General features: G+C 35.6%; 3 protein-coding genes across 3 annotated transcripts; all 3 read left to right on the top strand.

The window, feature by feature from the left end:
* Positions 1-5,570: 5,570 nt before the first annotated feature.
* On the top strand, positions 5,571-6,276 carry LOC121255509 (basic form of pathogenesis-related protein 1-like). Its single transcript, XM_041155872.1, has one exon. It carries the CDS (start codon positions 5,648-5,650, stop codon positions 6,125-6,127), a length of 480 nt encoding a protein of 159 aa, XP_041011806.1. The 5' UTR covers positions 5,571-5,647; the 3' UTR covers positions 6,128-6,276.
* Positions 6,277-10,905: 4,629 nt separating this feature from the next.
* Positions 10,906-11,431, top strand: LOC121255347 (basic form of pathogenesis-related protein 1-like). The gene has a single exon (XM_041155607.1). The coding sequence runs from the start codon at positions 10,906-10,908 to the stop codon at positions 11,383-11,385; it is 480 nt and encodes a 159-aa protein (XP_041011541.1). The 3' UTR covers positions 11,386-11,431.
* Positions 11,432-19,054: 7,623 nt separating this feature from the next.
* LOC121255346 (basic form of pathogenesis-related protein 1-like) lies at positions 19,055-19,585 on the top strand. The gene has a single exon (XM_041155606.1). The coding sequence runs from the start codon at positions 19,055-19,057 to the stop codon at positions 19,532-19,534; it is 480 nt and encodes a 159-aa protein (XP_041011540.1). The 3' UTR covers positions 19,535-19,585.
* Positions 19,586-20,844: the final 1,259 nt, after the last annotated feature.

Below are 20,844 nucleotides of genomic sequence, written 5' to 3'. Positions count from 1 at the left end.
TAACGAACTGAGAAGTAGCAGAGCTTGTTCTTCATCGCCAAGATTCAGGTTGACAGATCCGAGCTGGTTAACTAGGTTTTGAAACTCGCTAGTGTGCTCGGCAACAGAGGTGTCACTCTTCAACTTCAAGTTAACAAGCCGTCTCATCAAGAGGGCTTTGTTTCGAGCAGTCTTAGCCTGATACATATCCTCCAACTTTTTTCAGAAGTTATATGCATTTGTCTCCTGAGCCACGTGGTGAAAGACACTTTGGTCAATCCATTGCCTGATCTGACCGATAGTGTTCTTGTGCATCTTTTTCCATACTTGATCTGTAACTTCATTTGGCTTCTTCCCTTTATCTTCCAAAGGGTCACACATATCTTTACATTTCAAGAGATCATCCATCCGAAGTCTCCAAAGACTGTAGTTTGAGGAAGTCAGCTTTATCATGGCGCCTGATGCTAAATCCTCCTTAGATTTAGACTGATTCTAAATATAAAATACAAGTACAGGATCTTCAAGATGGAATATCGCATAACGGACAGCGCTGTTGCGTCTGGAATGCCTGATTTTGTTAGAAACGAGTCTTGTTTCATCAAAATCGAACTCATATAGCACAAGAAATGAGCAAAAGAACAAAAACAGAAACACTGTCGCGCTTGTAGCGCGTGTTCTTAACGCTCTAAAACCTCGATGGTGCGTGTGGAATGCGTAGGGCGCGTGTAACTCACGCGCCTTCTAGAGTCAAGGGCGAGTGAGGCGCATGGAATTCATGCGCAGGGACCTCTCTGGAGCGCGTGCGGCCCGTGGTGAGAGTGTCGGTCACGCGCTAGCGCCTCTCCTGGGCGCGTGTGGCGGGTGTCGGGAGTGTGGATCACGCGCTTGGGCCTCTCCTGGGCGCGTGTGGCGCGTGCCGAGAGGGGGCTCACTCTCCGATATTCAGACGGCGCGTGGGGAGCGTGCGGCGTCCTTCCGCCTCTGGTTTTCACCGCTTTTCTTGTCTCGATAAGACAAACACAGTGGTATGCTCAAATTTGAAAACTGAGCTACACACTAAAAACGAGTTTTCTATAAAAAAACTCTTCCCAACAAAAGCTCTGATACCACTTGTTGGGGAAATTAACACAGCGGAAGGGATAAAAGCGGTAATAAAATAATACACTTTACGCACTCAGTGATACCAAGAATTTAACGTGGTTCGGCAACTGCCTACATCCACAGAAAAGAGCTTCACTAATAAATAGTGGTACACAAGAAAATATTACAGAGGAGGAGGATCACACTTCACTCAACTCAACTCTCTTCTTTTCTCTCAGAGCTTTCCGGGCTCTCTCTCTTCTCTTCTTATTAGGTGTAATTTGAGACTCTCGCTGGGTGTCTCAATTTATAGACGATCATATATTGCCTACCTGTATGAATGCATTTATTTGCATTCAATTGCTGGGCGTTGGGGCGTTGAGCGCTGGAGGTTGAGAAGCAAGCAGTTATTGTTGACTGCTTGCTTGGGACAGGGACTTCAACAGCTCATGCTCCACAAAAATAAGACCCCACAAAGTAAAATTAAAATATAATCAGGATTTGTGGTATTTGCAACACTCAACAAACTTGAATCTTGGAAACAAAGGGCTGCTTTTTGGAGCACTAAAACAAACAGATTCCAATACAAACACTACGTTCATTACATATTAATATGCTAAACATATCCCACATGTTAATATACTAAACATAAAGACCACGTCCATTAGAACTAAGTGAGCAATATGTTGGTTGAGATTGCAAAGTTTCCGTTCAGTGGGGATTCATTGTGATCGTATCACGTACAATGAAATTAATATAGAAATTACTCAATAGATATGAAGAAGTGTGCTTTCAAGCTGGATGTCTGCTTGTTGCCTTTGAATATTGATTTGGTCGCTGTCGACTCCCAAATCCCTTTTTACAATCTATTCCCCTCTTTTTGAAGTTCTTCCTTCCTTAATAATTCAATTTCTATCTTCACAAATTCTTTCTCTTTCTTTACTGTTATATGCCTATTTGAAATAATTGTAGTATGTTAACCCTTGATTATAAACAAAAAAAAGATAGGTATGTAAAATATCAAAATTTTGTACAAACCCAAATGCACGTCAAAGTGATGAAGATTGTTTCTACCTCTGTATTGTACTTTAGACACCCAAAAAATGATCATTTAGATTTTTGACGTATTCGATGTTCTAAGTGAAGTGGGCTTCCCACAGGTGCACATTGAGTTGTTCCTTGAAGTACGATTAACAAGAGAAGATAAAGAAACTGACGATGACATCTTGTCACAAGGAATTACAGCAACTACATCTAATTTTTTGAGTGAGTGGGCGAATTTTTTTTTATTATCTATTTTAGATTTAACTTTTTCTTTTGGGGGGGGGTGGGGTGGGGTGGGGGCAAGGATGAAATGAATTTACAATTGATCTCCCAAATATATTAGTATTTGACAAAGCAACGAAAACTGAAAGAAATTCTTGCTACCAAATTCCCCTATGAAAGCAAACGAGATTGAGAATTGAAAATCACCACAGTATCCCATAAAGTTAATGATCAAATATGCATCACCTTATCACTATTTCCAATTTAAGCCATGGTTTGCAACATAATTTATCAAAGCAAACCCCTTGTAGTCAAAATAAGAAACAAATTTCAAATATATATATTCCATTTCAACAAAAACATAAGTGAAAAAGATTACTCTTTCTTTCACTGAAAAGTCCTTCCATTTAGTACTGAACCAAACCTTTCTCAGCCATTTACAATGGACCGAACCCCTAATATTACCCCAACATCCGCTACCTTTATTCATTTACACTATTTACACCAAAAGATAATTTTTAGAACAGTTATTTCAAATCCAAACAATGTCAACATACACTACACATTTTCTTTAACAAACATGTTCTCAATCTACAGCCCATAAACAATATCAACAAATCAACCAAAGAATACCAAAAATCTCTACCAACCAAATGCACACATTAGCAACTCAGAATCATTTTTTAAAATTCTCACTATGCTTTTTGTCGAATTGACCTTTGTAACAATTCAAAAAGATCCATAGCGTCGAGATACAACCTAATCTGACCCAAGAAAAAAGGCCAGCACAATATAATATAATTCAAACAACATTGTAGCATCGCCTACTAAACCAATGGACACGTTTTGGGATTAACACAAGTTCAAACCAAAGATAAGAGCTCAATTTGTGCACCTTTAGAGCTTTACAAGTTCATATTCTAAAATGTTTTAAGGTTATGCTTGATGTAGTTAACATTTTAACTATGGCTAGACAAATGAGACTGATAAACAATTTCTAATTTTTTCAGTAAATAAGAAACAAAAACCTTGTACCAAGACAAGCAAATTCTTAATATGGTATTCATCTCAAAAATAGAAGTTAAAAACCTAAGTTTTACATACCAGATCCAAAACCTAAATTCAAAACCTAACTTTTGCAAACAACAAAATCAAAATATATCCACAATACAAACTTAATCAACCTGAATTGATTGAAAATCACAAAGAGAGAGAGAGAGAGAGAGAGAGATACTAATGATTGAGAACGAATAAATGTTGGACTTGACGGACTGGACGAAAAATCACGAAGAAGAGGGAGAGTGAATCTGGGCCTTGTAGGAGGTTAGGGTTAGGGTTTTGAACAAAAAATGGGGGTTAAACAAAAGAAGAAGAGGACGACAGCTTAGGGTTAGGGTTCAAAACAAAAAATGGGAGAGAGATTGAAACAGAACTTGATACGAAGAAAGTGCAAAAGTAGATCCAGTAAATGGCTTTCGAGGAGCCACAACCTCCACAAGAGTTTTTTGAAAAACTATTATGATGATCATTCATGTAAAATAACTAAATATATAAATAAGGCTCAAATGCTAGCCCATGACTGAACTGCTTAGCTACGTACTAGCCTAGTTGGCCCATGACTCAATTATGCTTAAGACCCGGTCCTACACAATAGAAATAAATAAATAGCAAATGATTAACTTGACCTTTCTTAATGACCAATAAACAAAACTACCCTTACAAACCCTAAATATAAAAGCATCTCTTTCATTCTTCTTCAATCTTTTCAAAGCTCCTTATCTCCTTCCTCTTCTCTTGCCTCCTTGGTCTGAAACCCTAGTAGAGATGGATTTAAGTGGAGGAGAGAACAAGAATCGATGAGTAGAATGGAGAGAGAGAAGGAAACGCAGAGAACAGGAGAAGGAAGGCTCAGTCGAATGAAACGCATCGTTAATTTAGCTTCCCATCCTCCAAAAAAACCGTTTCATTTTAGTTGCACCTCTCCCTTTCGTTCTATCAAATCTTGCTTAGATCCTGTTTCATTTTTATACCCTTCTCGCCCAAAACTCAGTCAACTTTCACAAGCAAAATGAACCGTTTCATTTAACGAGCCAGGTAGATTCGTACTTGGATTCGTCCTCAAATAGAATGCATTTAGCTTTTTCCTATTAATTATATAAAAAAGAATCATGGTTTCTCCCAAATGATTAGAACCTTATCATTGGGCCCAAAGACATTTGAGTTGGGGTGGGCTTAAAACTTGGGCCCCAGTTGAAGTGACATTATCTTTTCGGTCTTTGCAAGAAGCCCAATTCTCCTTTGGTTTGAATATGAAACATGGGCTCAGCACTTCTTCTAAGATAGGCAATAAATTAACATATCTCTAAGTTTTAAAGCTGACATGGCGCCTAAACTCACGGTGGAATCCGTGAATGGTGGGCCCCTACATGTTCACGTGACCTCAGTACTGTGACAAGTATGAACGTAGATTCACGGCTGAAATGAAGCTTCGACGTGACTTGTTCACCATATCATTAACCTCGATTGATCTCATTTAATTGTTTACCTTACACGTACGTGATAATGGACCAATAATTTCTTTACGGAAAAACATTCTCTGAAATTTGGGTATATATAATTTGAGAATTTCCAGAGAGAAAAATTAGATAAATATACGAAATGAATTTTACAATATCTATTACTGCTAGTATAAATTTATTTATAAATATTATATGAAAAGTATTATAAGATTTATTTATGCATTTATTTCTCTCATTTGATACCTTCCTATCAAGAGACGTTGATGTGTTTGCATGAATACAAGCCAAAGACATGATCACTGCATGTTCAGCTCATCACGTGGATGGCAAGCCCTACTTTTTGTTGCAATTGCGCACATATAGATCATGCATGCTTTAGGTAGGTTCCATTTGGAATGGGACCATTAATTATAAGGTACATATCCTTATGTTGTGCATGTGAATTCGCGATTCATGTCGTTTTCTTAACGGAAAACGAAATAAACCACCCCGGCCCCTTGTTTTGTTATTATTTGTTTTTTTTTTCATTATTTAATTTCTACTGACTTTCGCAATGTTAAGGTATAAACTAAATAATAAAATCTATAATTTTTTGATTAGTTTAAATTTTTGAGATAAAGTAGTGATTTCAGACCAAATAACTCTCCAAATAATAAATTGCCGACCATATACTCTAGTTTACCTACAGTAGAGGGATAACGTTCCCTAGATTGCCTATAAATACCTAAACCATATCATGATGCCTGCCGCATTGACACTTACAAGAATCATAAATCTATCAACTGCCTGCCTGTGCCTTGAAAATGGGGCTAAGCAAGTTTATGCTAGCCATATGCTTCGCGGGGTTAACCCTAACTCATGATCTTGCCCTAGCTCAAAACTCCGACCAAGACTTTTTGGATGCACACAATGCAGCTCGTGATGAAGTTGGTGTTGGTCCTATTTCTTGGGACGATACCCTTGCAGCCTATGCTCAAAACTATGCTCGTGAGAGGAGGGACTGCAACTTGGAGCATTCCATGGGACCCTATTCGGAAAACATTGCTGCTGGCTGGAGTGGCTTTACCGCAATAGAGGCAGTGAAGATGTGGGTAGATGAGAAGCAATACTATGACTATGAGACCAACTCGTGTGTTGGCGATGAGTGCAGACACTACACTCAGATTGTCTGGCGCGACACAACGCATCTCGGCTGCGCCAGGGTCAGGTGTAACAGTGGTGGGATATTTGTGACCTGCAACTACGATCCTCCGGGAAATAACGACGGCGAACGTCCTTACTAAATGGTTTTAGGTACAAATCATTGTGTTAAAGTATGTTGCAGTGTTTGTATGTGCATGGTAGTTATTAATTTTATACATATGTACCGCTTTCGATGGATTTAGTGGAAAATGATGGTAATATTATAATCCTGAAGAAGAAAATTTTCTCATCACTGCTTTAATTATGCAGTGAGTACTCTAGCTTCAAGCAGTACCGGATCTGACTGCAACTTTGACAGTCCATGTTATTATTATATGCGTGAGAGGGCACCCAATTCCCTAGAAAAAAAGGGTACGAATGAGGACCAAGCTTCATTAACAAGTAGATATGCTGATGTGTGTATATATATATATATGTATATATATATATATATTTATATATTTATATATATGTCTCCATGCACGTTGTTGGCTGAGTTCGATTGTCCGACTGAAGAAGCGCATGTGCAAGAGACAATTTTGATTGAAGTAATTAATTACATTTTTCTTGTGCTAATAACTTAATTGATCATATATAATCGACATCGACCGTTGATACTTCTCTTGAAAAAAGCACATTTTAGTTCTTCATAATTACTTCCAAATTAAAGAAGGCAATCATTTATAAGGGCATCTATATAATATATATTCTGTGGAAATTGCTTAATTAATTCCTGGCCATATACAAAGACAATGTCGATGCGTACGTCTTATTCAACGAACTTTACCTTCTTGTTCATATCTCCGTTGTCCTATATATATTGCAAACTTAAGGTGTGGTTTGGATTCAGAAATGAGTTGAGATGGATTGAGATTGTTTGTAAATAGTAAAATAAAAATTGAATTATATATTCTATTTTGTGTAAAAATTTGAGAAAGTTATTTTGAGATTTAAAAAAATTGAATTGTTTATTATATTTTGTATAAAAATTTAATAAAATTGTAATGATAAGATGAGATGAATTGATATGAGTTTTGAATACAAATAAGACTAAATGGTTCCACGTGTGTGTTCACGGGTGATCGGCTAGCAATACTAGTAGTACATATATTCTCTCATGATCAGCATACAAACCTACGTTTGTGTCGTTTTTGGGAATATTATTATTACAAATATGCATGCGTCAATCATTTAACAAAAAAACAAAAGAAAAGGCGTGAGTGTGACTTATATATATATATATATATATATATATATATATATATATATTTATTTATAGGACTTAATTTTTAACTTTAGACGGTAAAGGAAATTGTTTGAGCAAACCCTAATTAAATAATTTTTTAAAAGCAAAATTGTATACTAGAAAAATCATTTTTAAAAAAGCAAAGTTACATAAATTAGGACTTATATACGTCGAGTATGAGGGCATCTTAATTTGATTTAGGAACAACTTTTTAGTACCATATTTTATTATAATAATAAACTTAATTAATGGTGTCATCACTGTCACTATATATATATATATTATTGCTATCTCCACAAAAGAATTATACATATAAAAATAATTTTACAAATTGACGTGACTTTATCTGATTCATTAAATCTATTTTATAATAAAAATAATTTTATAAAATTACTTTTATATAATTTTTTTTATGACTATAGTATTTCTCATATTATATATACGTTATATATTAAGTTATTTATCTATCAATATTAAGGAAATTAGGGCCTCAATTTTGTGCAATTGTCGCCTCATCCGCGTTTACGAATGCGCGCATTTAATTAAGGAATGAAGTGATCTCCTGCTTTTAATATAAATCCATTGCCGTAACACGCACAACTTTTTTACATGAAAGAATATTTCTCCGTGAACAAGAGTGGCCCTGCATGCATGCGTCCATAATTCAATACCAGCCCTGCCACATGACCTTCTGCTTCTAGCTAGCTAGCATCACGGGTCGGCTCTGTTATTGGCAGCATCGCTAGCTAGCTAGCTATAGCCTATAGCCAGTCTCTTTCTGTACGTTGACACGAAAGCATTACTTATAAACTGCCCTAATTTATTCATTGAAAATTATATTCAGCTAGCAAACTCTAGCGAGTCTCTTTCATTAATGAACTAACTATTTACATACATATATATATATATATATATATATATATATAAATATATACCACTAGACGTTCTTTGCCCATGAACTACTCTTCTCATCTCGGTCGATCCGTGCGTTTGTGTGGGATTTTATAAATAATATCACGCTTGGCCGGGTCTCTAGATCACTTAATGCGGTAGGAACCCAGCAAAGCACTCCTTCAAAAATGAAATGAACGTTTGCAGAAAAATTATATTCATCTACTTCCTTAATCACGAACTAATATTTTTTATTTTATTTCGTGATTAAGAAAATACTTTTTAATAATATTGTGATTTTTTATATATTTTCAAAATATTTAAAATTGTTAAAAGAATTTATATAATTTATATAAAAAAAGAACTAAAAAAACACATGCAAACACATGCTAGGGATCAGCTCTAGCATTATTATTATTTTTTTCGTGTGGTATATAGATGATAAGTAAAAAATTTTAATTAGTTTAAAAAGAATAAAAAAAATTAAATAAAAAAATAAAATATATAATATGTAAAGATGATGAGTAACAAAACTCGATCATGACTAACTAGCTAGCTAATTTTGTGTTAAGCAGGTGGTATCTGTGATGTATAGTAATTAATTTGCAAATTTTAACATGAGTATTCATTCATATAAAAGAAAATTAGGAAAAATAATTTTTTGTTTATGAGAAACTTAAGTTTTATGTCTACGTGACGAGAGCTCGAATATCGACCCTATCTTAAAAACTTGTTAAGACAGTACGTACCATCGAATGACACGTGATAGATTCTAGCTAGTCCTAGTTGTGTTTATTTTCAACATATATAATTAGATATTTGAAACGGTTCAGTTGATGATCAGAATATAATGGAGAGAAACACCGATCCGGCCACTACTTACTATCCAAATTATTTAGGGTAATGTTAGGTAATGTGTAAGTTCTGCGTACCTTTTTTTTTTAAAGAATGAGTTCTATTATTAAAAAAATGTGTAAGTTCTGCGTACTTTTTTTTTTTTTAAAGAACGAGTTCTATTATTAAAAGAATAATTTTTTTAATATGAGTTCTAGATTTAATTATTTTAAAGGAAGTGTGCGGAGATTATATATTCTAGAACTGCAACTATTATTTCTCAATTATTTATATATATTTTTCAAATTGATGCATGAAATATGGATCTAGATTTTACATTGATTACGTTGAATTATTTTAAGAAGATGAATTTGAGCAATTATGGTAATAAAAGATTAATCTTCTTTGGATCGGGTAATATCAGTTGTCTCTTTTAAAAATATTTCGTTTCAACTTTTGGAAGTAATTCTCATTTCGGTTTTGATCAAAATTTTGATAGGATTCTTGTTTATTTATGTATTTTATTTTTATGCAATAATTTATTTTATCCATTTTTAAGAAAATTCTCACAATTTCCAGTTTTGAAGCTATTTAAGCCGATGATCAACTTGTAGGCTTCCTGAAACAATTTCTAATTTTATAATTAATCATTATTTTTCAAAGTTTTCTTTTTGTGTAGTATCTTTCTCAATGGAAATATATATCTTGTCTAATCAAGACTCGTAAGGCACGTTAAATTAGTAAGGTTGGTTAATTAGTTATTTAATTTATGATTTTAGTAACCGGACCATGCACAGATCGAAGGAAATTAGTATTCATTTCAAGGTTAATTAGTTGAAAATAAAAATTAAATGCTACATGAAATACGAAGTACAAGTTAGTGGTATTAATGTAGAATAATGCTAGATACCGTCCTAGAATTATTGCAAGTCTATCCACTCCCTTTGAAAAAATAGTGAGATTCACCATTAAAAAAATAATTTTTCATATGGGTACTAGATTGATTCACTTTTTTCACAGAGAATGTACGAGATTTACACACTTTACGAATACAAATATCATTTCTCGCATTACGTACACACAAATCTTCGACCTCTTATGACTTCGATAATTGTCATATATGAATGGTGAATGTATTACTACGTACGTGGAAAATAGATACCTTATATATAAAGAGAGAAATGATATTTGTAGCCCTAGAATGTGCAAAGTCTCTTTAAAAAAAATAGGTACGTAAATCTACATGAATTTATATGAATTTTTTTATTTTTAAAAATTAAATGGACTCCAATACTTTTTTTAAAAGGGATGAGTAATGCTTGCACATCTTAGAACAGCATAATTACTAGTATCTTGATTCCTAATTAAATGAATCCAATTTCTATCAAGATGTCATTGATAAAATAATTATAAAAATATATCACTTAATAATAATAACAATGTATAGTAAGAAAAGTCTACGTACCCGACTATTTCTTTCTTTAGAAATTAGGAGTTATTTGACAGATGACAAAAGATTGTCCCCCTTAATTCATTTTCAATAAAAGGGGTGAAAGACGTTTAAAGCGTGAGGGGGAAAATATATATTATCAGTTCATCATGAAGACATAATAGGTAAGTGTATCACTGCCCATGTACATAATTAGATCATATATATAAATATATATAATATATATATATATAGGCCAGGATTAACAACGTTCGTTCTACCTAATTACTTGTAATTAAGTTGAGATTATAACGGAGAGATCAAATTGAGAGATACGGCCACTGATATTCACTAGCTATCGCCATATATAGTATGTAAAGCTAATCATGCAGATCAAAGCGTCTTATAAAAACCGATATCATATGCCCCATTTTTCCCACCAACCACCACAAATCTATTAACTTGAAAAGCCTTCTAAAATGGGGTTTAGCAAGTTTTTTCTAGCAATATGCTTCATAGGGTTTACCCTAATTCAAGCCTCCCTGGCCCAAAATTCCTACCGAGACTTTCTCAACGCCCACAATGCTGCTCGTGCCGAAGTCGGTGTTGCTCCTCTAACGTGGAACCACACGTTGCAAGTCTATGCCAGGAATTATGCTAACAAGAGGAGGGATTGCAACTTGGAGCATTCCAATGGACCCTATGGGGAAAACATCGCTCTCGGATCGGGTAACTTCACCGCACTGGAGGCTGTGAAGATGTGGGTTGATGAGAAACAATACTACGACCCCAAGTCCGGCTCGTGTAAGGGTGAAGGGTGCGGGCACTACACCCAGGTTGTCTGGCGCGACACCAAACGTATTGGGTGTGCCAGGGTCAGGTGTAATAAAGATGGGTGGATTTTTATGACTTGCAACTATGATCCTAGCGGTAATTACTATGGTGAACGCCCATTTTAAAATATTGGTCATGAAGCCTATGAGGGGTGTAATTTGTCTAGTAAAATTATAATGTGGGTGTGGTTATTGTTCTTCCTATGTACGTTTTGATGGGACAAAAGGAGGTTTAAAATAATAATTAATAAGATCGATCATATTAATATTTATGTTGTTCGTTAATCTCTATTACTGGTATAGAGAAAGAAAAATCACAAGATCAGTATCTAATGATAATAATTTCTAAAATATTTTGTCTTTCCTCGATACTTAAGATAGAGGATCGAGCTTGGCTTTCTATGATTATGGAATATTCATTTATTTGCAGCCGGTGAAGGCTGGAATAATCAAATGGTATCATTATTCATTAATTTATTCGTTTGAGCATCTTGTTTGATCTCGATAATTACCCATGGCGAATCCCGGAGGCCTCCTCGGCCGAAGAGGAGAGGCTCAGGATGCTCCTCGAGCTTGGGATTAAATACGTCGAAATGGTCAAACGGATAAGCATGTCATCTTCGATGGAACAACTGCTCACTAACATGGACCTGCCGTATAGCGCCGAAGTAATGACGGTTTCTCTCCCCCCTGAGATTCAAAGTTCGGTAAGTAGATGCGTACAACGGGTCCGGGTCCAAGGACCCTTTAGAGCACTTGGAGACGTTCAAGGCTGCACGGGTTCCCAGGAGAAGTCGCGTGCAGAGCATTCCCCCTCACATTGAAGGGGATAAGGCTTTGTTAAGATCCTTGTAGCCTGGTAGTATCGACACTTTCATCGAGCTGGCCCGTCACTTCTTGACACAGTTCATGACAAACTGGAAGAGGAGGAGCCCTACCGCCCACCTCCTGACGGTGAAGCAGGGAACGATGAAAGCTTGAAGTCATACATTTCTCGGTGCAATTGGGAGAGTATGACCACAGACAACTAGGATGAGAAGATTACCCTCGTAGCCTTACCCGGGGGGGGGGGGGGTATTTGGCCCTGAAACCCATTCATGACCTAGATTGTCCAGAGAACCCCCATGACACTAAGGAAGTTTATGGACCAAGCCGAATGTTTCATTAATGCTGAAGATACCCGTAAGGCGTTGACAGCTCCTCGAAGGATCGAGCTAGAGCAACCGGGCAAGAAGGTTGTTGAACAGAAAGGCGGGCCTAACCACAAAGGGGGCAAGAAAGGAAAACAGGAGGCCAAGAGAAGGGGTGAAGCGTCGGCTTGGGTGCGTGGCGAGCCTCAAGCACACATGAGCCTGGCCGTAGAAGGCGAATGCTCCCCGAGCCGGTAGAAGGAGCCAAAGAGGGGCCAGGGGAGTCGCAAGTACTGCACTTACCACCAGACGGACCGGCACAATGTTGAGGACTGTTACACCTTGAATTGTTGGAGGGCCTGCTAGACCAACGGTGGCAGACGATAGACCAATGGGAATGTCTCGAGGGCGGACATCCGAGGGCCCGACGAAGTGAGAGCCCAAGGAGACGAAGGCCAGGGAGAGAGGCCCGAGGGAGCCAGTGATGCCGGAGCCCATTGAAGGCAAACATCTCGGTGGGTGAGATCCATACGATTGCGGAAGGAGGCTCCATCTCATCGGCTCGGAGGGCCCACGCTCGAAGAGCCTGATACGAGCAGGTTTTCACAACAGAAAGGGCCGCAGGGTTGAGGCTGGGCTCAGAGCATCCAGAGCTCTGCCCACATGGCCATTTGGATACAAGTTCCTAGACTTGCCAAGACTCGGGCCTAACAAAGCCAAGTCTCTAGACTCACCGCGGAGTTGAGGTCGGGCTCAGAGCATCCTGAGCCCTGCTCTTGGTCGAACCGTGCATTTGTGTGGGGTTTTATAAATAATATCACTCTTGGCTGGGTCTCTAGATCACTTAACGCGGTAGGAACTCAACAAAGCACTCCTAATTTAAAAATGAAATGACGTGCGTTTACCTATATAAAATTGTTCGCATAAAAATATATTTGCAAATGCACATAATCGTAACAAGTAGTAAAGTATTTTAAAGAAAATGATTATCAAACCTACAAGGAATAATTATGTTATTGAGTATTGAAATTAACTAAATTAATTACTATTTGAAAAACTGAAATTTGAAGAATGATTTATCTAAATTAAACTAAAAAAAAAAACATTAAAATTAAGATTTAAAAAAATAATAAGAATAGATCTAGAGAATTTGACTTCATTTAGCAAATCCCACACAATTATTCTTCCTTGTTATAGAATCTCAATTATCCCAAGTTGATGATAAAAATTTCTTTACTATTCAATATTTTCTCTCGAATAATATAAAAAATATATTCAACTAATAACTCCATATCTTTATGTGAATTTAACTAATTGGAGATTCATTAAGTTTTTTGGATTTTTCTTAAAAATACACAAGTCCTAGTACAACATTTTTGCTTTCACTCAACTAATAGTGTTTAATGTTAGAGCTCTAATCATAAATCACTTCTCAGTCTCATTGCACACCAAAAGATCGAACAATAGTTAGCTTGAAAATTGTAAGCATTAAGAATAAGGAATAAACACTCAATCATGAAAATATTGAAAATAAAATAACTTAGAATATAAACTGTGTTCAATGCTAGGCTACATAAAAGTTTTAGAAAATAAAATTAGTTCATAATGAAAATGTGTTCTTCGTTGGAGTCAATTGATGAAACATGTGGCTCTCACTTCTGCTCCTCCAGATCTGTCTCCTTGAAAGAAAATCAAATAATAAATTTTAAACTCTCAAAATCTAAACTCAGACTCTTTAAAACTCAAAACCCAATAAGACCCCATATTCATCACGCAAGACGAGATTAAATAGATGTCAAAGCTCAAATCCAGAAATAAAATAGATGAGGCTACAATCTAGCCTAAAAATATGGGAAATAGTTTCTAAAGATAGATGTTAACATAAAAGGAAATTATCCTAAGAATATCAGAATTATCTAAAATGAAAGATTCAGTGATATGCGGCTTTATTTGCGGAGTTCAGGAGGATTGAGGCGAGTAGATTGATTTCGGAACTTGGAAGGTGGCAGCAGCAGATTGATCCTGTCGGGAGGAATTATCCCACCGAGTAGATGTTGTATGCGCTAAATATAGCTGGCGTGGAGGTCACAAATGCACCAGCATGGAGGTCATAAAGACCACACAACCCTCTCCTCACCTACCGAGGGGAAAGACTCCCGACCGGGATGAAAGACGCCTCTCACATTTTCTGGTTGTTGCCCATAATGTCGTTTATGTTGGTCTTTTAAGTTGGTCGTTAGACTAGTTGCCTAATCTAACTGCCTAGAGCCTTGTCACCAAGTCTTCGCGCCTTCTAGTCGTGCCTTCTGGTCACAAGTTTCCTCGCCTATCGAGAAGTAAGTCTTCTCTCCTTTGGGCGAGAGAAATTTCTTTGCTGCTTATGGGACAAGGCTCATCTCCCAAATCTCATCGGGCTTTCTTTAGATCTCGCTGTCTCTCATCGTTCTAGATCCGTAGTCTCTTCTTTGGTACTAAAACGCCCTCATTTTGCACTAAATCTTTTCATTCCTTCAAATCCAAGAAGTTAAATAAAAATATGTAGAAATAAAATAAAATTAATAGTATTGAAGGAAAAATGAAACTTTTCATAAATAAAAAAGTGATAAAAATCACATAAAAATAACATTTATCAATATTCAAATAAAAAAGAAATTAATTAGGAGAAAAGAAGTTGTTTGCTGATGCAATATTAATGGCCAGATCATGATCGACTAGCTAGCTAGCTAATTTTGTGTTAGGCATGTGGTATTTGTGATGTATAGTCATTAATTTGGAAATTTTAACAGTAATCATTCATCTTAAAGAAAAAGAGGAACAATAATTATTTGTTTTTTAGAAACTTATGTTTCTGATCATATATACGTGACAAGAGCTTGAATATCGACCCTATCTTAAAAACTTGTTAAGACAGTACCATAGAATGACGTGTGATAGATTCTAGCTTGTCCTAGTCGTGTTTATTTTCAACATATATAATTCAATTCCGCTATGTACAACCATCCCTCTAGAACCGCGCCTGTGTAACCGGCTGCAGCACCTGACATAAATTTAAAAAGAAAATGAAAATCGAGAGATTGCATAACCCAACGACTGGAACCTAGAGTGAAATAAAGAAGGAAGGATCACGAGTGAAGTGAAATGTAGAAGGAAGAAGGAAGGACATAAAAATGCATTTTTGTAGAACCCAGCGACGGAACCCAGCATCTCCTTGTCCCCAAAACCCATTTTTGCAGAGCATTTTAAGTGATTGAAAAAGGCCCAAATCCATTGCTGCAGATGATCATATCAAGTGACTAAATAACGCCCAAACCAGTGCTCGACTGCAGAGCATGTCGACTGAAGTGAGGTACCATCTGACTCTACATTTCAATTTTTGTTCTCCCAAACCTAATATATCCTTCAAAAAGGCCAACTTTTATGCGTCAGAAACCAGAAGGATAAAATTAAGAATAGAGGGAAGTTCATCAGAGAGAAATTGAAAACCCTAAAGATTTTGTAATTTCATTGTACACTATTTCTAGATCACTTGCATTGTGAGACATGCAAGAGAGGTAATCTTTATTCCAATTCTTTATTAGTAGTACTCCATTATCACACAACCTCAGAGATAGTTGCCACCGAATTTTTTTCTTGGGGGAGGTGGGGTTTAATCTAAGTAAATTTGTAATGGACTGTTAACTTCCAGTGTGGCAAGGATTTACAACCGTCTTCCTCGATGGGGGATATCTGCTTCATGAGAGCAAGCCAAAGCACCCATCAATGACACTCCATACTTCCGGGACAAATTATCTAAGTGGAAGGAAATAAGTACAAGACTTGAGCATAAGCAAGCCCCTACACAATTACAATTATCGTCATATCCTCCACCAAAAGAACTAAACCTTACCAGAGGCTCTACCCAAACTATTCTCAGGTTCCTCCCTGTGAGATGCCAAAACTTCTCCCTGATACAAGCTTTTCAAGCACACTGAATATTCTCCACTAAGTTTTTTGAGAGCTATGTAAGTGAACTATCATTGCCAGCCTCATTAAGGAACCATGAATATTGAGCAATGCTATATGCAGTTATGGAGTGCGCAAGCGCCGTGCAGTCACTTTAAAAAAGAGTGAAATCTATTATTAAAAAATTAATTATTTTGTTCATGTAAGTTTTGTATATATTCACTTTTTTCAAAGTGATTGCGCGGTACTTGCGTACTCACAACTGCAACTATCATTTCTCAAAAAGAAAAAAGAGAAAGGAAAAGGGAAAATAGAGAATAACGGGAAGTAGCCCCAAATGAGAGAAAGTCAAAACGGTGTGTTTAATTTAATTGAAACACACCGTTTCACTCAATTTTACCTCCTTGAATGACACCCAGCGATTTCAATCCCCATTTTAAAAGAAACACCGGTTGCACAACCGGTTGCACAACCGGTTGCAAGAAGAATTTTTCTATATAATAGATATTTGAAACGGTTCAATTGAGAATATAATGGAGAGAAATAACGATCCATGCCACTTACTATCCAAATTATTTAGAGTAATGTGTAAGTTTCGAGCACTTTTTTTTTTTTTCGTTTTATAAAAAATATAGTCTATTATTAGAAAAAAATATATTTTTTCATATGAGTAACATATTTAATTAACCACTTTTCTAAGGAAATGCGCGGAGCTTACACATTCTAAAACAACAAATATCATTTCTCAATTATTTATGCAAGTTATCCTAATTGATGCAGGGAATCTGGATCTAGATTCTACATTGATTACGTTGAACTACCTTAAGGAGGTGAAACTGAGCAATTATGGTAATAAAAACTTAATCTTCTTTGGATTGGGGTAATATCAGTTTTTTTTTTTTTTTTAGAAAATATTTGGTTTCAAGTTTTGGAAGTAATATTTATGATTTCAATTTTGACCAAAGTTTTGATAGGATTCTTGTTTACTTATGTATTTCATTTTCATGCAATAATTTAAAATTTTCATTTTAAAGAAAATTCTCACAATTTTGAATTTTGAAGCTATTTAAGCCGATGAACTTGTAGGCTTCATGAAACAATTTCTAATTTTATAATTAATCATTATTTTTCAAAGTTTTCTTTTTGTGTAGTATCTTTTCTCAAGCTCAATCCATATATAGTTTCTTTTGATAATTAATTAACTAGCCTGTCTGGAGTAGATTATGTGTTGCAGATGGGGAAATATATACCCTTGTCTAACCAAGACAGTACGTAAGCCACGCTAAATTAGTAAGGTTGGTTAATTAGTTATTTAATTTATGATTTTAGTAACCGGACCATGCACAGATCGAATATTTATTTGAAATTATATTCTAATGCTATCATGCGAAATTAGTATTTATTTTAAAACTTAAATTAATGGAAAAGACTCTGAAGGTTAGTTGAAAATAAACATGCTACATGAAATACGAAGTACAAGTTAGTGGTATTATTAATGTAGAATAATGCTAGATATGATCCAAGAATTTGTAAGTCCGCTCACTCACTTTGAAAAAATGGTGGAGCCTATCATTAAAAAAATAATTTTTCATATGATGAGTACTAAATTTATTCACTTTTTTTAAATAGAGCATGTGAGATTTACATACCTTACGACTGTAAATATCATTTCTCGCATTAAGGTATGATTTTACACGCAAATCTTCGACCTTTTATGACTTCGATAATTGTCTTATATGAATGGTGAATGTATTACTATGTACGTGAATAATGGATACCCTATATATAAAGAGATAAATTATATTTGTACTCCTAGAGTGTACAAACTCTTTTAAAAAAAATAGGTACGTAAGTCTATAACTTATATGAAAAAAATATTTTTTTAAGAGAAAGTCTACTTTGCCTCCCTAATTTGACACCTCTATTTGACCCCTAGTCAAAATTTATTTTTTTATTTTATTTATTTTTTACTTAGTGGTTGAGAAAGTGATTTTAAGTGTATTGGTGTATTTTTTTTATTTTTTAAATATATTTAAATATGTTAAAAAAATGTGAAAAGAAAAAAGAAAAAAAAAAAAAATTTACGCTAGGCGGTATGCCCAGTGGTCAAATTATGCCGCCCCCTTTTTTTAATAGTGAACTCGAGTATTTTTTTTAAAATGAGTGAGTAATACTTGTACATCTTAAACCTGTATGTAACATTATTAGGATCTTGATTCCTGTATCCAATTTTTATCATGGTCTCATTGATAAAATAATTATAAAAATATATCATTTAATAATAATAACAATATATAGTACGAAAAGTCTACGTACCCGACTATTTCTTTCTTTAGAAATTAGGAGTTATTTGACAGATGACAAAAGATTGTTCTCCCTTAATTCATTTTCAATAAAAGGGGTGAAAGACGTTTAAAGCGTGAGGGGGAAAATATATATTATCGGTTCATCATGAAGACATAATAGGTAAGTGTATCACTGCCCATGTATATGATATAGGCCAGGATTAACAACGTTCGTTCTACCTAATTACTTGTAATTAAGTTGAAATTATAACGGAGAGATCAAATTGAGAGATACGGCCACTGATATTCACTACCTATCGCCATATATAGTATGTATACCTAATCATGCAGATCAAAGCGGCTTATAAAAACCGAAATCATATGCCCCATTTTTCCCACCAACCACCACAAATCTATTAACTTGACAAGCCTTCTAAAATGGGGCTTAGCAAGTTCTTTCTAGCAATATGTTTCATAGGGTTCACCTTAATTCAAGCCTCCCTGGCACAAAATTCCCACCGAGACTTTCTCAACGCCCACAATGCTGCTCGTGCTGAAGTCGGTGTTGCTCCTCTAACATGGAACCACACGCTGCAAGTCTATGCCAGGAATTATGCTAACAAGAGGAGGGATTGCAACTTGGAGCATTCCAATGGACCCTATGGGGAAAACATCGCTCAAGGATGGGGTACCTTCACTGCACTGGAGGCTGTGAAGATGTGGGTTGATGAGAAACAATACTACGACCGCAAGTCCGGTTCGTGTAAGGGTGGTGAGTGCCTGCACTACACCCAGGTTGTCTGGCGCGACACCAAGCGTATTGGGTGTGCCAGGGTCAAGTGTAATAAGGATGGGGGGATCTTTATGACTTGCAACTACGATCCTATCGGTAATTACGTTGGTGAACGCCCATTTTAAAATATTGGTCATGAAGCCTATGAGGGGTGTAATTTGTCTAGAAAAATTATAATGTGGGTGTGGTTATTGTTCTTCCTATGCACGTTTTATGGGACAAAAGGAGGGATAAAATAATGATTAATAAAATCGATCATATTAATATTTATGTTGTTCGTTAATCTCTATTACTGGTATAAAAAAAGAAAAATCACAGGATCAGTATCTAATGATAATAATTTCTATAATATTTTATTTTTCCTCGATACTTAAGATAGAGGATTGAGCTTGGCATTTTATGATTATGGAATATTCATTTATTTGCAGCCGGTGAAGGCTGGAATAATAAATTGGCATCACTATTCATTAATTTATTCGTTCGAGTATCTTGTTTGATCTCGATAATCAGCCACGGTGAATCTCGGAGGCCGCTGCGACCGAAGAGGAGATAGGAAAAAAAAAAGAAGAGAAAAGACGAACCCCATTAAATAGATGATAGGAATGGGCTAAGGCAGTAATCTTGACTGAGATTAGAACAAGCTTGAGTTGAACCTGTCTTGAATTATCAACAATAGTCAACCTTTTCTAATTTAAATCAGATGCTTGATCGTAGAAAATTCATGAAGACAATTTTTAGCGCTGTCATTGCATTTCGATTCTGGTAAGTTTTTCTGTGCAGCATTTTGTGTTAGGGTTTGGAGCAGGTAACATTTCCTTTAGTAATGTATAATTGTGAGAAGTTACATTGGATTTGTACGTACAACCATTAAAAATCAGAATGCATTTTAGTGTAGACTTTACTCAAATGTAGTGCAAGGAAATTTCTGACTGCCAAGTGAACTCAAACTGTAATGGCTGAGCAAATTTGCTTGTGATTTGCTGAGTTTGGATCAAAATTATTGAGTCGTGACTCTTGGTTATTTTGAAAAAACTGAATGGATTTTGTTGGGGGTTGAAAAATATATCTATGTAGAGAGAGAGAGAGAGAGAGAGAGAGAGACAGATGAAGTGAGAACTTTTGTGAAGAGGGAGAGAGATGGAGAACTTTTTTAGTGAAATATTCAACATACGATTTTAAAGGAAACACTGCCCCCAGAATAATCCATTTGGGAGTCTAAGGTTGAGATTTTGTCATATCAACATTATTATTCATCCTTTACAACATTTATCAGGTTAGTATTTACCAGATTATCACATTTTAAACCTAACTTTTTCTAGTTATATTTTTTCTCTTGTATAGATCCTCCGTACTGGGGTAATATCCCTTTTGATTGAATAAATTGTTATCTTACTAGTAAAGAATTGATAAATACTTTTGTTGTAAAATATCAACT

This window comes from Juglans microcarpa x Juglans regia, chromosome 3D (assembly GCF_004785595.1).
Source record: "Juglans microcarpa x Juglans regia isolate MS1-56 chromosome 3D, Jm3101_v1.0, whole genome shotgun sequence".
Lineage (NCBI taxonomy): Eukaryota > Viridiplantae > Streptophyta > Magnoliopsida > Fagales > Juglandaceae > Juglans > Juglans microcarpa x Juglans regia.
Note: the sequence above shows the minus strand (reverse complement) of the source record. Positions and strands in the feature narration are given on the sequence as shown.